Raw genomic sequence first — 16,374 nt, 5'->3', positions numbered from 1 at the left:
AAGGTGAGAAAGCTGTCTAGTAGAGAGAGGGTAGATTTTATTAGGATTTTGATAGAACCATCATCTTGATTAAGTTGGGGCAATTTAAACCATGTTTTTTTTATGTATGACATAGCAATTACATGACAATAGCAATGATTATTTTTTTAAATGGGGTTTCTTTTTTGATTTCCCTAGAGCTGTGCTGGCACAATGTATTCATACATGGATAAATACAAAAATAGTAGCAGTCTTTATCTCATTCTGCATTAATAGCTACATTGTGGGGAGTGAAGAGGGTAAAACCTGAATAATATGCCTCCAGTGTGAAAATGGGAACTGATTTGTTGTTTAATTATGTTAGAAATGCTTCTTTCATTTTGTAATGATAAATTGGTGTGGTTACTTTCGCTTCACCTGCAGGACTCAAGTAGTGAGGATTCTGCAGATGACTCATCCAGTGAAACCAAGAAGAGAAAACATAAAGAGTAAGATATTTTTATAAGTAATATTTTCTTTTTTGTCTTAATGACATATGCTTATAATTAATTCTTCATTTTTCCACAATTGAAATGCTTAAGTTCCCTTTCTAATTCTTCTTGATCTTGCATTTCCAATTTTGATAAATCCTTTGGAATATTTAAAATAAACTCTAAAAGGTACTACATCTGTCTGGTATTTTTGAGCGAACAAGTGCAGTGTTGTTCATAAACAGTCACCAATATCGTTGCAGTTTGGTTTTGAGCTGAAGGCCCTCTCTAAAAATTCTTGTAGAAATGTGAAACTGCTTAAATAGGTTGTCTTACAACAAATTTAAGTTAGAATCTTAGTTAATGCCAAATTCTTTTTGCCTGTTTTTTTAGGTGGTTGGTTTTCTTACTCTTTTCCTTGGACATGTTTAAAAGTTACTGTAGTTCTGATAGTAATTAACTTCATTGACTAGCAAAGAATTTTAACTGAAAATAAGCTCATTTTAAATGGTAGATCAAAAAGGATGTGAAAAGGATTATATATTGTTGTTGCAGCAGTGAGAGGCACTGGCCTGTGTTTTTTATGCATGATATGTAGAAATTTAACTGCTCTGTCATTCCTCTTCTCCCAGTTAATGAATCCCCTCATTATTGAGGATTGCCAGTATGTAGGAATGGTAGTACTGATAAAGATATATCTTTCCAGTTAAACTTGTTAAGTGTTTTGGTTTTTTAATGCCATGTTAACTCATTTCTTCATGCTGAAATTTATTTTGAGGTCCAGATTTTTTTTGTTTGTTTTGGATTTTAAATCTACCTCTTGGTGATAGAAACCTTAGTCGCAACTCCCTTTGAAGCCATTGGGCATTTTTACTTACCTGTTATTCATTGATGACAGTTTATTCAATGATCATGATTTTCTGTCTTATCAGCTGAAATAACTGTTAAAAGATTTTTATTTCTGTGAAGAGTGTTGAAATTACAGCGGATACCCTATGAATGAATCTCTGATGTAAAAAAAAGTTACTTTTTTGTCTTTCAATATATACAGTGAAGACTGGCAAATGTCAGGGTCAGGGTCAGTATCAGGAACTGGTTCTGATTCTGAATCAGAGGAAGATAGGGAGAAAAGCAGTTGTGAAGAGAGTGAATCTGACTATGAGCCAAAAAACAAGGTCAAAAGCCGGAAACCTCCAAGCAGGTAAGCAGTAATTAATTTGGATACTTTGGTAATATTTCTTGTAAGTTTGATTATATACTGCTGCTGTATATTCAAATAAAGATATTAATGCTTATTTAAAAAAGTGTTTATAAAAGCATTGTTAACATACTGCTTTCTGGGGAATTCCTTTTCTTGTCTGCTGTAACTGAAAGTGGAGTAACTAAGCATTCATTAACTATGTGTTCAGAGAGCAATACAGAAGATTTATAGTTGTCCCTGTTGTGTCGTTATATTCCAGAATTAAGCCAAAAAATGGGAAGAAGAGTGCAGGACCAAAAAAGAGGCAACTGGATTCATCGGAGGAAGAGGAAGAGGAGGATGATGATGATGATTATGATAAGAGAGGATCTCGTCGCCAGGCAACAGTCAACATAAGTTACAAAGAAGCTGAAGAAACCAAGACAGATTCTGATGATTTACTGGAAGTTTGTGGAGAAGATGTCCCACAAACTGAAGAAGATGAATTTGAAACTATAGAAAAATTCATGGATAGTCGCCTTGGACGAAAAGGAGGTATTTTTCTTACTTTTTTTTTTTGCTGTTACTGTTTGGGGTTTTTTTATTTGCTTTTTAGGTTTTTTGGGGGGGGCTTGGTTTTTGGTTTGGGGGGGGTTGGTTTTTTTTTTTGTTTGTTTGTTTTTTTTTTGGTGTCCTTAAGATCCTGGAGTATTCTGTGGTACAACTTCATCAGATGTTCTCAGCTGTAGGTCATCTGTAAAATTCACAAACAGCTATAATTTTAAAGTTACCAAAAAGTCATCTTGTTTTTTCTCATATTCATAAGAATGTCCCTTTTTAAAGCTCTTCGTAAGTGTTGTAAAGTAAAATGTAGAATTTTCTACCTAAGTAGAAAACAGAAATGAAGTGGGATATAGCTCCATATAGCATAAATGCATACCATACAGTTATGCCACTGTTTTTACAATTTAGTGATACTTGATAAGTATAAATTATATACAGTGGAATGGAGAATGTCCAAGAGTTGACTAATAACCTGAATCTTGAAAGATAGTGTTGGCAAGGCTAAACCACTGAGGTTATGATTTCAGTTATTGCTGTACAAATTGTCTTTAATACAGTGCAATGTGTGGAATGCCTACAAAATACATCTAAAATTTCAGAGGCACACTTACATATGAACTCTTTAAAGTATTTTGTGAATATTGGTAAGCTTTCATCTTTTCAGTAGTAATGTGATGCACTGCCTAGCAGCTCTGTGTAAATGTTCTGAATCTGCAAATTGGGATTCTAGTTACAAAAGCAAACAAAAAAAAAACCCAGCACCCAAACCCTGGGGCCCTTGCACTTCAGAGTTGCCTTTCTTCATTAGTTACACTCCGTCTTTAAAGTTTCTGACCTGTCTCAGAACTTGCATTCTTCTTCCTCTTAGTTTTCTTCTCCCATCCTGTCTTGAATTGTAGTGTATCCTGCTCCAGCGCATAATGTTATTGCTGTGGTCAGAGACTTTGAACTCAGCATCTTATATTCTTCATTCCCTGATGATGTTGCTGCTTGTGCTGTCTTTTGTTGTTGCCACTCTCTGTGGCTTTATTTGGTCCTACAGCTTGCGGGGCTCATTTCCTTACCTGTCTGTCCTCACAGAAATAAGCCTGTTTGCTGCTGCTAGTAATCTTCAGCTGTGATATAGCCTGTACTTAATTACAGAGTTTTCCCACGTAAGATAACAAAGGCAGACAAAGCAGACAAGTTTAGAAAGAAACAAGTTTATAGTATCCCCTAGTAGTACATTATTGGTGTCTCAAGACTGACCAAGTCTGATGTCAGATGTCTTCTGTATGCTCAGAGATGAGCCTAATACAACCGAAGATGTCAAGAAGCATTAGTAGACTGTTCCATGGTGATCACTGTGAAGACTGAGAATGCAAAGAAAATTCTGATGAGTAAAGCTATACTATAGGTTAAGCGCAGAAGTTTTGTTTGCTCTTTTGATTCTCTTTTGAGTACTTATCCATCTGTTTACATATCTGCCTCATAATTCTTCAAGTAAGAATAATGCCATAAGAACTGTAGACACTAGTCAACTATATACTCATCTAAAAGCTTTCTACACTAGATTTCTTACTGGTTAAGTTATCATAATGCACACTTAAGTCTTAAGATGTTTCTTTCTTAGCCACAGGTGCTGCAACCACCATCTATGCAGTTGAGGCAGATGGTGACCCAAATGCTGGGTTTGAAAAGTCAAAAGAGTCAGGAGAAATACAGTATCTTATTAAATGGAAAGGTTGGTCACACATCCATAACACTTGGGAAACTGAGGAAACACTGAAGCAACAAAATGTTAAAGGAATGAAGAAACTGGACAACTATAAAAAAAAGGATCAGGAAACAAAACGATGGTGAATATTTTTATATAGGCTTCCTCAATACTTCTTTGTAACAATGTAGATGTTTTATTGTGTTTCTGAGACCTGTTCCCTCTTTTTGACGGAATAATTCCAAGTGTCTGTGCAATAGAAAGACAGAATCTTAAAAAGTTGAAGCCTTCATAACATGTTACTGTAACATAATACCCTGAACCTGATTTTAGTGTATATATGCATAAATGCAGTTTTAACAAGGTGGGTAGTGTTTAAAAATAATAAATGGTACCTTTTACTTGTTTTGTCATTATACTTTGATCAGAGTTCTTCAGGAACTTGGTACGTTAGCTGTTTCAGATTGCTTTGAAGAATTGAACTTTCTTGGTTCAAACCTGAGGTTCAAGCCCAAGAACAAAAATCTGAAGAAATCCGTACATTTTAATGTTGCCTTTTTGGTATTGAGTTTTATTAATATGTTTAATCAGAAAATACTGGTGGGATTTTTAGAAACATACTCAAAAGATTAATTCATGCTGAGTTGAGCCACAGTGAACATTAAAATTATGTAAAAATACTCCATAATACTCCATAAAATACTCCATACCATTTTAATGGAGAGTTAAAATTTTAATGGAGAGTACTCTCTAGTTTCCATTAAAATACTCTGAAGTACTCTACTGATTGTTGAGGTGTTCTGAATTAGCTGTGTGATTGGTAACACCTGTAGCTGTAGTAGTTGTGTCTCTCAGTAAGCATACTCAGTTGTTAATGATGACCTGGGTCAGATGCAACAGTTTTTGTAGTTGGACTTTCTAAGTTTTCCCTTCAAAGAATATTTATAAGCAACTTTCATATGATGCTTATATTCAGAGCTTTAGAGCTGCCAAATTTTCTCAGTTTTAGAACTATATGGTGTAATAAGTTCTGCAAATTAATTCCCATTACAGGCTGAAAAATGCTTCTCCAGAAGATGTGGAATATTACAACTGTCAGCAAGAGCTTACAGATGACCTACATAAACAATATCAGATAGTGGAAAGAATAATTGGTATGTTACAAACTTGTGAACAGAAAACGGTGTTGAGAATATTCTGTATGTTCACTGCTTATATGTTTCACATGTAATTAAGAAATTTGGTATATGAGTATCGCTCACTTTTTAATCCAAAATGAAACTTCAGGTAAAGAGAAAAGTTGTCATGCTGTCTGTACTATGAAGCTAGCTTATGTTGTCTTATTACCTAAAATGAGTGTTTTCATAAGATAAAGAAGTAAAATACTGATCAGGTTGCTCTTATGCATTTCTGCAGCTCATTCAAATCAGAAATCAGCAGCTGGTTATCCAGATTACTATTGTAAATGGCAGGGTCTGCCCTATTCAGAGTGTAGCTGGGAAGATGGTGCTCTCATTGCCAAAAAGTTTCAGGCACACATTGATGAGTACTTCAGCAGAAATCAATCCAAGACAACTCCCTTTAAGGATTGTAAGGTATGTAATTTGCAGTGGTTTTATAATCATTTATACTGGGCCTTGCTGGGATGGAGTCAGTTATCTTCACAGTAGCTTGTATGACCCGTGTTTTAGATATGTGACCTGAATAGTGTTGATAACACAATCAGTGTTTTGGCTATTGCTGAGCAGAGCTTGCACAGTGTCAAGGCCTTCTCTGTTCTTGGCTATGTCCTCTCTGCTGTGAGTAGTCTGGAGGTGGGCAATAGACTGGGAGGAAACACAGTACAGCTGACCTAACTGTCCAAAACGATATTCCATGCCATTGCATGGTGGGCTGAACAGGGGTTCAAAGGTGGCTGATTTTTGGAGATACGTTGATCATCAGGCTGCTGGTGCATTAATGCATGCCTCCCATTCTGTCACTTGTGGGTTTTTTTTCTGGTTGTGGGTTTTTGGTTTGGTCAGTTGGGTGCTTTTTCCTCTTCACCAAGTAAACTCTTTATTTTGATCCACAAGTTTTTCTTACTTTTGCCCTTTCAGTTATCTCATTGTTCCCACTAGGCTGGAGAGCGAGTAAGCAGCTGGGTGGTGGCTTAGGTACCTGCCAGTTTCAAACCACCACACCAATTGTGATTAGCAAATATGTGAAAACTTTCTATGAATCCAGAGATAAGATACATATTATGAAATAATTTTTGAAGGGTTTTCAGAATAGCAATAATATATACTAATGTATATGGAAGATATCACTAAGAGTAGTTTCTTGTAGATACAAGTCCACTGTGCTTTTATTGGCATTCAAAGATGGGCTTTTGTAGTATTGTAGTTTGTTCTAAAAGTAGATTTTGAGTGAGTTATTGTGATTCCCATTGTGAAATTCAGATTAGCAATCAAAGTAATTTCAACTTGCAGATTGTTTTTTTTAGACAGCCTAGTTTTTATCGATGGATGAGGTCTAACATGGGGACCCAGTAGATCTTTACTACTTTTTTTTCCTGTAGGAAGACATTTTGGCAACTTTAGTCAATAGTAGGAGTGATGATCAGTTTGCTTTTTGACAGGTTCTAAAACAGAGGCCAAGGTTTGTTGCACTGAAGAAGCAGCCATCGTACATTGGGGGACATGAAAGTTTGGAGTTAAGAGATTATCAGTTAAATGGATTGAATTGGCTTGCTCACTCATGGTGCAAGTAAGTGTAGCCTGAAATGAGTTTTTCTGTTTGTAAATTGTAAGCTTTTATAAAACTTAAATTGATTTTCTGTTTTGGGTTTTTTTTTTATTTTTTTTTCTTGGAAGGTGAAGGTTTTTATATAATAAGCTCAAACCAATCTAAAACAGTAATACCAGAAAACTCAAAGCAACTGTTCTGACATGTCAACATTAGCATTATACTTTTAAAATTAGACTCATAAAGGAGTGTTTGCAAAATTTTTCTTAATTTTTTTTAATATAATTAAAATATTAAGGGGGGCTGGAAATTGTTTTTATGGGAAAAGAGTGAAAATAACTGTCAACATATATAGTTGGAAAATCTTAAACTTGTATGAGTGGGTTTTATGCTCAAAAGGTAGTAATTTCTTCTTGTCCAATTCCTTCCCTTTTCTATACCACTTCCCTCACACCCCCAATTTTTTTATATATATTTTTTTTTTTTTCTTTTTTTAGAGGGAATAGCTGTATTCTTGCGGATGAAATGGGTCTGGGTAAAACAATACAAACGATTTCTTTTCTGAACTACCTGTTTCATGAACATCAATTGTATGGGCCTTTCCTGCTGGTCGTGCCTCTTTCTACTTTGACATCTTGGCAAAGAGAGATTCAAACTTGGGCTCCTCAGATGAATGCTGTAGTTTACTTGGGAGATATAACGAGCAGAAATATGGTGAGTATTTCTCTTTGTCGGTGGAAAGGCTAGTAGATAAACAACACTTCATATTCCTATCCTGTGCTAATCTCAGTATTTTGGTTAGGACTGAGCCAATACTTACTGAAACAATGTATGTTTAAGATGCAAATTAAAAACTTAGATTTGATCTGATATAAATGTGTGTGAAAGATTTCCTTCCTTCTTAATGGTGAACAGGATTAAAAAATTTGGTCTTGCATTTGAAAACAAATTATTTTCTGCCACACGATTATTTACTTGGCTGTAGTAAAGTAAGTATGTAAGCAAGCCAGTCATGATCTTAATTTATTTTCTTGAAACGCAGTTGTTTTGTTTTCTTTGATGTGTTTTCTGAATGTTACTGATCTTATCTATTAAAGTAAAAAATGTTTTGTAGAAGTTCTTTGCTGTTTATTCTGAAGTTTAAAGAAAATGTTTTTGGAGTACATAGTTTGGAAGTTCAGGTTTGCATATGCTATTATGTTTTGCTTCTTTTTCGTGATCCTTATTGTATGGCATTAAACACTTAGATTGCTGCAGTACATAAATTCATCCTAGCCAACAGACCTTTTTTCTCTAGCTTGTAGTTCACTTTAGTTTTTTTTTTGTGTGTGTGTAGATAAGAACTCATGAATGGATGCATCCACAGACCAAACGATTAAAATTTAACATACTTCTAACAACGTATGAAATCTTGCTTAAGGATAAGGTAATCACGTTTCTTCAGAGATATAAAAATAATTCCTCCATTGGAGAACTCTCTTTACACTTACATGTATCTGAGCTGTGGGCCCTTGCATTTATGGACACTGATAGCTTTTGCTTTTTGAACTATGACAGTGGATGGTTGGAGTTTTGGAACTTTTTTTGTGCATGATTTGTTGGTGGTAGTGGGGCTTAAGCACTTCCTGATTTTCTGTATCTGCGGTGAGGCTTTCAGTCTTTTTCAATTTTGTTAAGTGGGTAGCACTTATTTTTCTTTAGTTTGCTTGGGACTTGCATTCTGTAATAATCTCCCATCTTCAGTAGCTCTACTTTGCAGACTGCCATCAAGGAGGTGTAAAAAAGCCTAACCCCAGACATGATTCAGAGCTCTGAAATTCCATGTAGTTTTTCCTTTGTTACTGTGCATACAATAGCATGTATACCTGCATTAATATTGCCTCCATAGTGGTAGCACACAGAGTTGCTGTTAGTCCTTCTAACAATATATGGAGATTTTTATATATAGTCAAGAAACAGAACATTTTTACTTCATTTGTACATGCTGGGAAAAGAGGTCAATAGTGTTTTTTTTCTGTCATGTAAAAATTAGTGTGTGTCAGGCTTCTGGCCATTTTCTTCCTTTTAAACTTTATGCAATGTGTGTTTGTATAACATATCCCCCCTCATCCATTTTTTTAAAGTCATTCCTTGGTGGTCTGAATTGGGCGTTCATCGGAGTTGATGAAGCTCATCGTTTAAAAAATGACGACTCTCTTCTGTACAAGACTTTGATAGACTTTAAGTCTAACCATCGTCTTCTTATTACTGGAACCCCTTTGCAAAACTCCCTGAAAGAGCTTTGGTCTTTATTGCACTTCATCATGCCAGAAAAGTAAGAGAATTTTACATGATTCTTTTTAATATTTTTTGGTCAAGGTTGTTACTGTGAAATAGTGTAGTGATTTGAGAATTGATAGAGAATCATACTGAAAGATAATTCAACTGTTTTATATCAAAGTAGATGCATATATGTTTTCATGAAAAAACATTGGTAACAGTTGTCACCTTTTTCCATTGTAATGACCTACAGACATCAGTGTATCACAATGATCAATGCAAGGGTGAAGACCAGGAAAAAAGGCTTCATCTTAGCCTAAAACAGTATGGGGAAATTTACTCTGAGAAAATAGAATTTCTCAGAAGTTTTCTGTGTTAGTACTATTAATGAAAACAAACTCATATGAAGATTTGCAATACCTTGTAATTCAGTTACATAGCTGGTTTTCCTGTATGGTTTGCATACTGTAAGCTTACTGTGTTGACCTTATTTTGTACTCAGTTCTGTTTATACCTCAGATAAATTATAGCTCATCTGTGAAAGCACATGTTCCTGTCAGGCGTACTGTAAATGCCAGGATCATAGCTCTATTTAGTTCGAGCTATGGTTTATACTGACTGCTTGAGAACCTTACAAGGAGAGCCACTATGGTCTAATACCCATTCTTCATTTGATGGTGAAGTCTGTTCTCCTAGTCTTTAGCATAGAGGGCAATTATGCTTTAGATAGACAACAGAAAATGTGAAACATACATTAAGTAGTCTCTTGTTCTCTTGCACATCCTCCAGCTATGCAACTGGGTTTTTTTAAGCTTCTCTTGATAAATGTATAATAACAGAATTTCTGCAGTCATCTAGGGAAGTATCCTTGCAGAAGAAGAGGTATATTGCATTCCCATGGGGGAAGTTAAAATTTAATTCTGTAAATGTTTTGGGGGTTTTTTGTTGTTTTTTTTTTTAAATTCCTTTCTCTATTTATAGGTGAGGTATTTGGAATTTCTTGTCAGATGAAAATTCAGAAATTGGCTAAATTAAACAGAAGGGAAGAAGTCCATATGTGTCTGTGCACTCTTATTGTTGTGTTTAACACATTCTGTGTTTGTGTTTTCTTCTTGAATCTTGCCCCCTCAGGTCATTCACAGCATGTCAATATTTTGTGTTAATTCTTTGTTTTGTTTAAGGTTTTCCTCCTGGGAAGATTTTGAAGAGGAGCATGGCAAAGGGAGAGAGTATGGTTATGCAAGTCTTCATAAAGAACTTGAACCATTTCTGCTGAGAAGAGTTAAAAAAGATGTAGAAAAGTCTTTACCTGCTAAAGTTGAGCAAATTCTGAGGATGGAAATGAGTGCATTACAGAAGCAGTATTACAAGTAACAACACTTTTTAAGTTGAGCTCTTTCAGTGGTATATCTACAAGCAATTTACTGAAATATAATAGTTTTTATAATACAGTTTGAACTTCAGGCTTCTAGGATTTCACAGCACTAAAATTCTTGAAGCAAGGGCTCAAGACTTACATTGGTCTAATGTCATGTAGCTTTTGTTTGGGATGGTTGTACATTTTGGGGCGGATCTGCTTTTTTCTTTAGCTTGATTATATTGTGAGAGCTTACATCTGTTTTGCTTTCACATATGATTAGAAATTACTTACATGGTACATCTTACACTATAGGTGGATTTTAACGAGGAATTATAAAGCCCTCAGTAAAGGTTCAAAAGGCAGTACCTCAGGCTTTTTGAACATCATGATGGAACTCAAGAAGTGTTGTAACCATTGCTACCTCATTAAACCACCAGATGATAATGAATTTTATAATAAACAGGAGGCTTTACAGGTAATTGCACTTTAATATTATATATCTATAAATATATATATATAAGTTCTCTTTTATATATGTAATATTTACACGGTTTTATGGTGCTCTGGAAGTTTATTTATTCTAAGTGAAGTAGATTAAGAAATGACAGGTTCTCTGGAAAACATGCATCCTATGTTTTACGGGTAAATTGATTCTTGTTTCTTAATTAGAAATGAGTAATTGACACATATTTGACTAAATATTCCCAATTTTAGTTACAATCAAAGTAAAAAGGAAATAGTTTGAAACAGGGTGTGTATTTCCATGCAAAATAAATCTACCTAAGTAAAATAAAGCAGCTAAGAGGGTAAATACAATGTGAGTGGAATTGCATGTGACTGGCAGTGCAATACCAGCAATCTATGTGATAGGATCAACTGATCTACAGAATTCTTCGAAGCTTTTTTTTTTGTAGTCAAATACTGTTTTCTGTATGACTGCAAACAACCAAAGTGAAAGGAAATGGTAGTAATGAGCACCAAAAGCCCCATCTAATTTTGCTACTTCTTGTAACAGATAAAACTGTTGCTATAACAGATAAAACCAGTTGCCATCACTACCAAAGATGGTATGCTGTTTCTTCTGGTTTTTTAAGGTTAATACTGGTACTAAATCTGTTGAGGATTATCTTTTGAGCAACAGATAAGAAGACTGTTGTTGATGCAGTTTATACCAACAGAAATATTTCTGAAGATTTTTTTCCTGTAATTTTTCAAGTTCATAAATACGTTTCTAAAGCTACTAGTTTGTGCAGTGACCAATATTCTTCTCCTTTTTGGCATGAAGAGTAAAAGCACCTGACTAAAGTGAGCATTCCCCAAACTTCTGTCCCAAGCATCTTCACATAGCATTTTTAACATTAAATTTCATGTTTGCTTGAGTTTCTGTTCTGAGAAGGTTTAACATGGTTTAGATGGGTTACAGTGTTAGGTACCACGAATAAGATTCTTCTCACTTTATCTTGTGATAAAGAGAAACTTGATTGATAAGTTTTGTTTAAAATACTTAGAGAAATAAGCAGCAGTACCTGTTACTTTTCAAAAGATGTAAGGTGAAGAGAAAATAGTACCAGGACAGTTTGGCTTGGGTTTTTTTTCCCCTCAGTCTTAGATTTCACTGGTTACCAAATTTGATTTTTCATTTTGCAGAAAAGAATCTGGGTCTATGTCTAAACTGCTTACATTTTTAAGCCCGTACATTTACTTCCTCTTTTGATGAGATCTTAAGATGTGACTTTAAAAGGGAACTGAGCATTTCCCTTTCATGAGTTAGTAATCCTGTTGATTTCAGTTAGAATCAACTAAAATCAGAGTAAACTTTTTCAGTTAATGCTGCATACTAGTAAGATTATATAGCAGTGATGTCTTCTTGTGTTTGGGCTTTTTTGTGTGGGGTTATGGGGTTTTTTGGGTTGGGTTTTTTTGTTGGTTTGTTTTTTATGTTTTTTTTTGTTCTAGGAGATTATGTATTATATGCACATCTTAAATTATGAAATTCTTAAGAAATGTCAGATTTTGCCTTTTTTGTCCCTTTTTTCTTCCCTCAGCACTAGAAGGAAAAGCAAAACTTGAATGTCAAGCCAACTGCTGTGTATATTAATGCTGAGATGAACTTATTTCTTAATATGTATTTCTTGGATTTTGTAGCATTTAATACGTAGCAGTGGGAAACTAATCCTTCTTGACAAGCTACTGATTCGTCTGCGAGAACGTGGCAACAGAGTTCTGATTTTCTCACAGATGGTGAGGATGCTGGACATCCTAGCAGAATATCTGAAGTATCGTCAGTTTCCCTTTCAAGTAAGAATGTTGGTGGTAGTAGCCAAGAAGCTTTGATCTTGAATATTAGAAAAATATTTTCTTTATCTGAGGGTGACAGCTTGTTCAGAGGATATGAGCTCTGTGACATTCAGAAGCCACCTAGACATGATGCTGGGCAACCTGCTTTTGATGTCCCCAGTTAATTTGGGGAGTTAGACAATATCACCTCCAGAGGTCCCTTCCAACCTCATCTGTTTTGCGAATATGATCTATATCACTTTGCTTAAGAAAAGACACAAGAAAACATGTTCTCTTTTGATAAAATCTGGCAATTGCTATATGCTAAATAATAATTTTATGTTAAGTAGAAGAATTAAAAAATACAAGTTTTCTTTTTTCTTCACGTAACAGGTTTGGCATTTGACAACTTGGGGTGCTCTGATTTTGAATATAGTATAAGAATTACTTTTTAACTGTAGCATTCAATCTCTTTAGAGACTTGACGGATCAATAAAAGGGGAATTGAGGAAACAAGCACTGGATCATTTTAATGCAGAAGGTTCAGAGGTATGATATTTTTTTCCTAAGTAATCTGTTTTATTTTTTCCTGAGAAATACAGAAAAACATTGCACAAAAATGGAGGCTGAGGAAAGTGAGGAATATATCAATATTGTTGAAAATTCATTGCTATTGCCTAGACTAGAAGGTTTACGTCTGCTTTTTTTTACTCTGAGGTTAAATAAAAAACACATTAACTACATCATTCAATAAATATGATTTTCATAATATGTTTTTTTCCAAAGCTCTTTATCAACATAATTTATAATTACTGTATAAATGCTGCAGAAATTCAGTCTCTTCTTTGAACTTACACCAACAGTGTTTACAAGAGCTTTGAACTTAAAGCAGTTGGCATCAAAAACATCCCTTGGCAGTGGGCAGAACTGTATTCTTTTGTATATATTCTTGCATGAACAGCCATCTGTAACTTTTTCAAATGTGGGTTCTGTTTTCCTCAGTTGTTGCTACCTGCTTAACTTGCCCTAGAAGAATTACTAAAGTATAGATTTCTAGACATTCCTTGTGAGCAACCTGTGAATATATAGGTGTCTGTCGCAGATTCTTTTTTTTTTGCGTTAGTATTCCTGATATGCAAGCCATTCCATACCTTTGATCAGCTTAAATATTTGTCCTACAGTGGCAAATTTGGGGAAGTGAAGGTTGTTTTTTTTTTATTTATTAAATCAGTAATTAAACCGTAGCATTTGCCAGTTGCTGTTCCACCTTGTTTCTGCTATGATGGAGAGAGAAGGACTCAACTCCATAAACTGAACTTCAGATGTTTGTTAAATACAGAAGTTAGCTCTGTTTCTGATTTCTAGCCTTTTTCTGAAATCTTTGCAGTTACACTGTACCTTTTTGAGATTTGGAGGAATTTGAACTTTGTGCATTTCAAAAATGGAGGCAAAATATGCATTTATGCAGCAATAAAATTGTGTTCTCAGTTTTATATTTTATTTCTTTCCTAAATATGCAGAGCATTCTGTATGTTTTTCAGTAATTACTGAGCTAAGGGCTACATTGAAATTTCTAAAAAAGTTCTCAGGACTCATTCTTGAGTGTAATGGCTTGTTATTTCCTGTAACTGAAAATTGGGATTCTTTTTTTTTTTACCTGTTTTACCTGTTATCTTGAATTTCTCATGTTCTGTTGCATGTCTCAAGATCCTTCTGCAGTCCTTCAACGTTGTCACTGAATTAATAGCTGTATATCATTTACTGGCTTTTTCACCTTCGTGCTTGTCTCATTTTCATACTGTTAATGAATACGTTGAACAGCATTGAACCTGGCAGATGACTTTTGCTTCCTGTCTCTTAAACAAGTTTTGTGTCAAGCATCTTAGCTGTTCTGTCATGGCTGCTTAGTCTTTCATGCTTTAGGGCAGGGGTTCTGTGTGAACAGAACTTTGTATCACAAAAGGCTTTAACAGTAGGGCTTTTGTACTTTTAGGCCAGTCTTTTGGTTGATTGGGATATTTTGGTCAGTGATCATCATCATCTAAGATGCAGTTTCCTTTAAACTGTTAGGAACTCAGAAATTGATACCAGTGTTTGCTTATACTTAAAGGAGCTTTAGCTGTAGAACAGTTACAAAGTGGTAGTATATGATATTACAGTCTGTGCCACGATCACATAAAGAAGTGTCATACTGGTTCCTTTAAGAATATTGCAACTATTATATATAAAACTATTTCTTACTTTATGATTTCAGGATTTCTGCTTTTTACTGTCTACCAGAGCTGGAGGATTAGGTATCAACTTGGCATCTGCTGACACTGTAGTTATATTTGATTCTGACTGGAATCCACAGAATGATCTGCAAGCACAGGCTAGAGCGCATAGGATTGGACAAAAGAAACAGGTATGCACATTCAGCTTTTAAGATCTGAAGCTGAAGGGGGGGGTTCTGTACAGTTAGCTGTTTGCTGTTGGTCAGCACCATTCAGTCTTCATTTATTTTTGAGAATAACTAATGCTTGCTGTATATGTAATGTTAGTAATGCTGATTTAAATTTTTTGGTGTTTTTTGTTTTTGTTTTATTTTATCTCCCATGTATGAAGAGATAATATGGGTGGGAGAGGGAGAAGAGTTGTGTTATCTGTCTCACATTTATTCGCAGCATGTCATTCTAGAAAACAGCTGCTACAACAGGCACATCTCCGTTGCTTAAATATTTCTTAGTTCTCTTCAGGTTCTTTCTTGCAGAAGACACACAATAATAATTTGAAATGGGACAGTTTTGCTTTTGGCAACGCTTGTGCCAAATCACTGAAGCATAAAAAAAAGCAGGTCTAAGAATTAATTTCTCTGTTGCCTTTGTTTGTTTTTTTTTGTTTTTAATTATGCAAAGTCTGTGGTAACATGATTAACCTCGTAATTCATACTTGAAATCAGTCAACAAATTCAGAAGCTTTGCAGTGAAGACTGAGATTTCTTCTTGTTACTTACTATTTTTATAATATAAATAGGTTAATATTTATCGGCTAGTCACAAAAGGATCAGTAGAAGAAGATATTCTTGAAAGAGCCAAGAAAAAGATGGTGTTAGATCATCTAGTAATTCAGAGAATGGACACTACAGGGAAAACTGTACTACATACAGGCTCTACTCCTTCAAGGTATATTTGTATTTATTGCCATACCAATTTACAATTAAGTATATTTGACAAGTAAATAAAACGTAAGTGGCTTCACTTTCTTAATTAAAGGCAAAATAAGGTTTAAAAAGTAAAGATGCAAAGTATATTGGCTTTGTAGACTTTTATATACATACATATATTAAAATATATATGGTTTTTATTTAACAGCAAAAGGAAAGTTTAATTGACTCATGATTATAAAGAACTTTTTCAAGTTACGAAGATAAAATGTTTTTCCTCAAACATACTCTATTTCAGCTCAACACCTTTTAATAAAGAGGAGTTATCTGCAATTTTGAAATTTGGTGCTGAGGAACTTTTTAAAGAACCCGAAGGGGAAGAACAGGAGCCCCAGGTAAAGTAGTATTTCTGGACTAGATAGATAATACAATAATTTAAAATATGCATGAATTACTTCGTTATAAAGAGAAACATCTTTTTTAGGAAATGGATATAGATGAAATTTTGAAGAGGGCCGAAACTCGGGAAAATGAACCGGGTCCATTAACTGTGGGAGATGAACTGCTTTCACAGTTCAAGGTATTGGTCTGTTCTTTCCCTCCTGCATATTACACTTTCCTTTATAAACAGTACTGTCTTTCTTCTGTGTGCCTGTCTCTTCATTCTTAAGAAGTAGATGCCTCAGTAAGTCAAATCTGCATCTCTTTCTAATAAAACGT

At 34.7% G+C, this 16,374-nt stretch overlaps 1 protein-coding gene across 2 annotated transcripts in view; it reads left to right on the top strand.

Moving 5' to 3' along the window:
* Positions 1-16,374, top strand: part of CHD1 (chromodomain helicase DNA binding protein 1) — a 56,298-nt gene that overhangs the window by 22,568 nt on the left and 17,356 nt on the right. For both annotated transcript variants that reach the window (XM_034072723.1, XM_034072722.1), the window contains exons 5-22: positions 403-467; positions 1,501-1,650; positions 1,910-2,184; positions 3,806-4,031; positions 4,943-5,043; positions 5,306-5,484; positions 6,510-6,637; positions 7,114-7,330; positions 7,953-8,042; positions 8,740-8,930; positions 10,057-10,245; positions 10,548-10,710; positions 12,381-12,533; positions 12,990-13,061; positions 14,767-14,916; positions 15,525-15,673; positions 15,953-16,049; positions 16,139-16,234. In XM_034072723.1, the coding sequence (XP_033928614.1) occupies positions 403-467; positions 1,501-1,650; positions 1,910-2,184; positions 3,806-4,031; positions 4,943-5,043; positions 5,306-5,484; positions 6,510-6,637; positions 7,114-7,330; positions 7,953-8,042; positions 8,740-8,930; positions 10,057-10,245; positions 10,548-10,710; positions 12,381-12,533; positions 12,990-13,061; positions 14,767-14,916; positions 15,525-15,673; positions 15,953-16,049; positions 16,139-16,234 (2,691 nt within the window). The remainder of the gene's footprint in view (positions 1-402; positions 468-1,500; positions 1,651-1,909; positions 2,185-3,805; positions 4,032-4,942; positions 5,044-5,305; positions 5,485-6,509; positions 6,638-7,113; positions 7,331-7,952; positions 8,043-8,739; positions 8,931-10,056; positions 10,246-10,547; positions 10,711-12,380; positions 12,534-12,989; positions 13,062-14,766; positions 14,917-15,524; positions 15,674-15,952; positions 16,050-16,138; positions 16,235-16,374) is intronic.

The sequence above is a fragment of the Melopsittacus undulatus genome, chromosome Z (genome assembly GCF_012275295.1).
Source record: "Melopsittacus undulatus isolate bMelUnd1 chromosome Z, bMelUnd1.mat.Z, whole genome shotgun sequence".
In the NCBI taxonomy this organism is placed as follows: Eukaryota; Metazoa; Chordata; class Aves; order Psittaciformes; family Psittaculidae; genus Melopsittacus; species Melopsittacus undulatus.
This window is presented reverse-complemented; position numbering and strand designations above follow the sequence as displayed.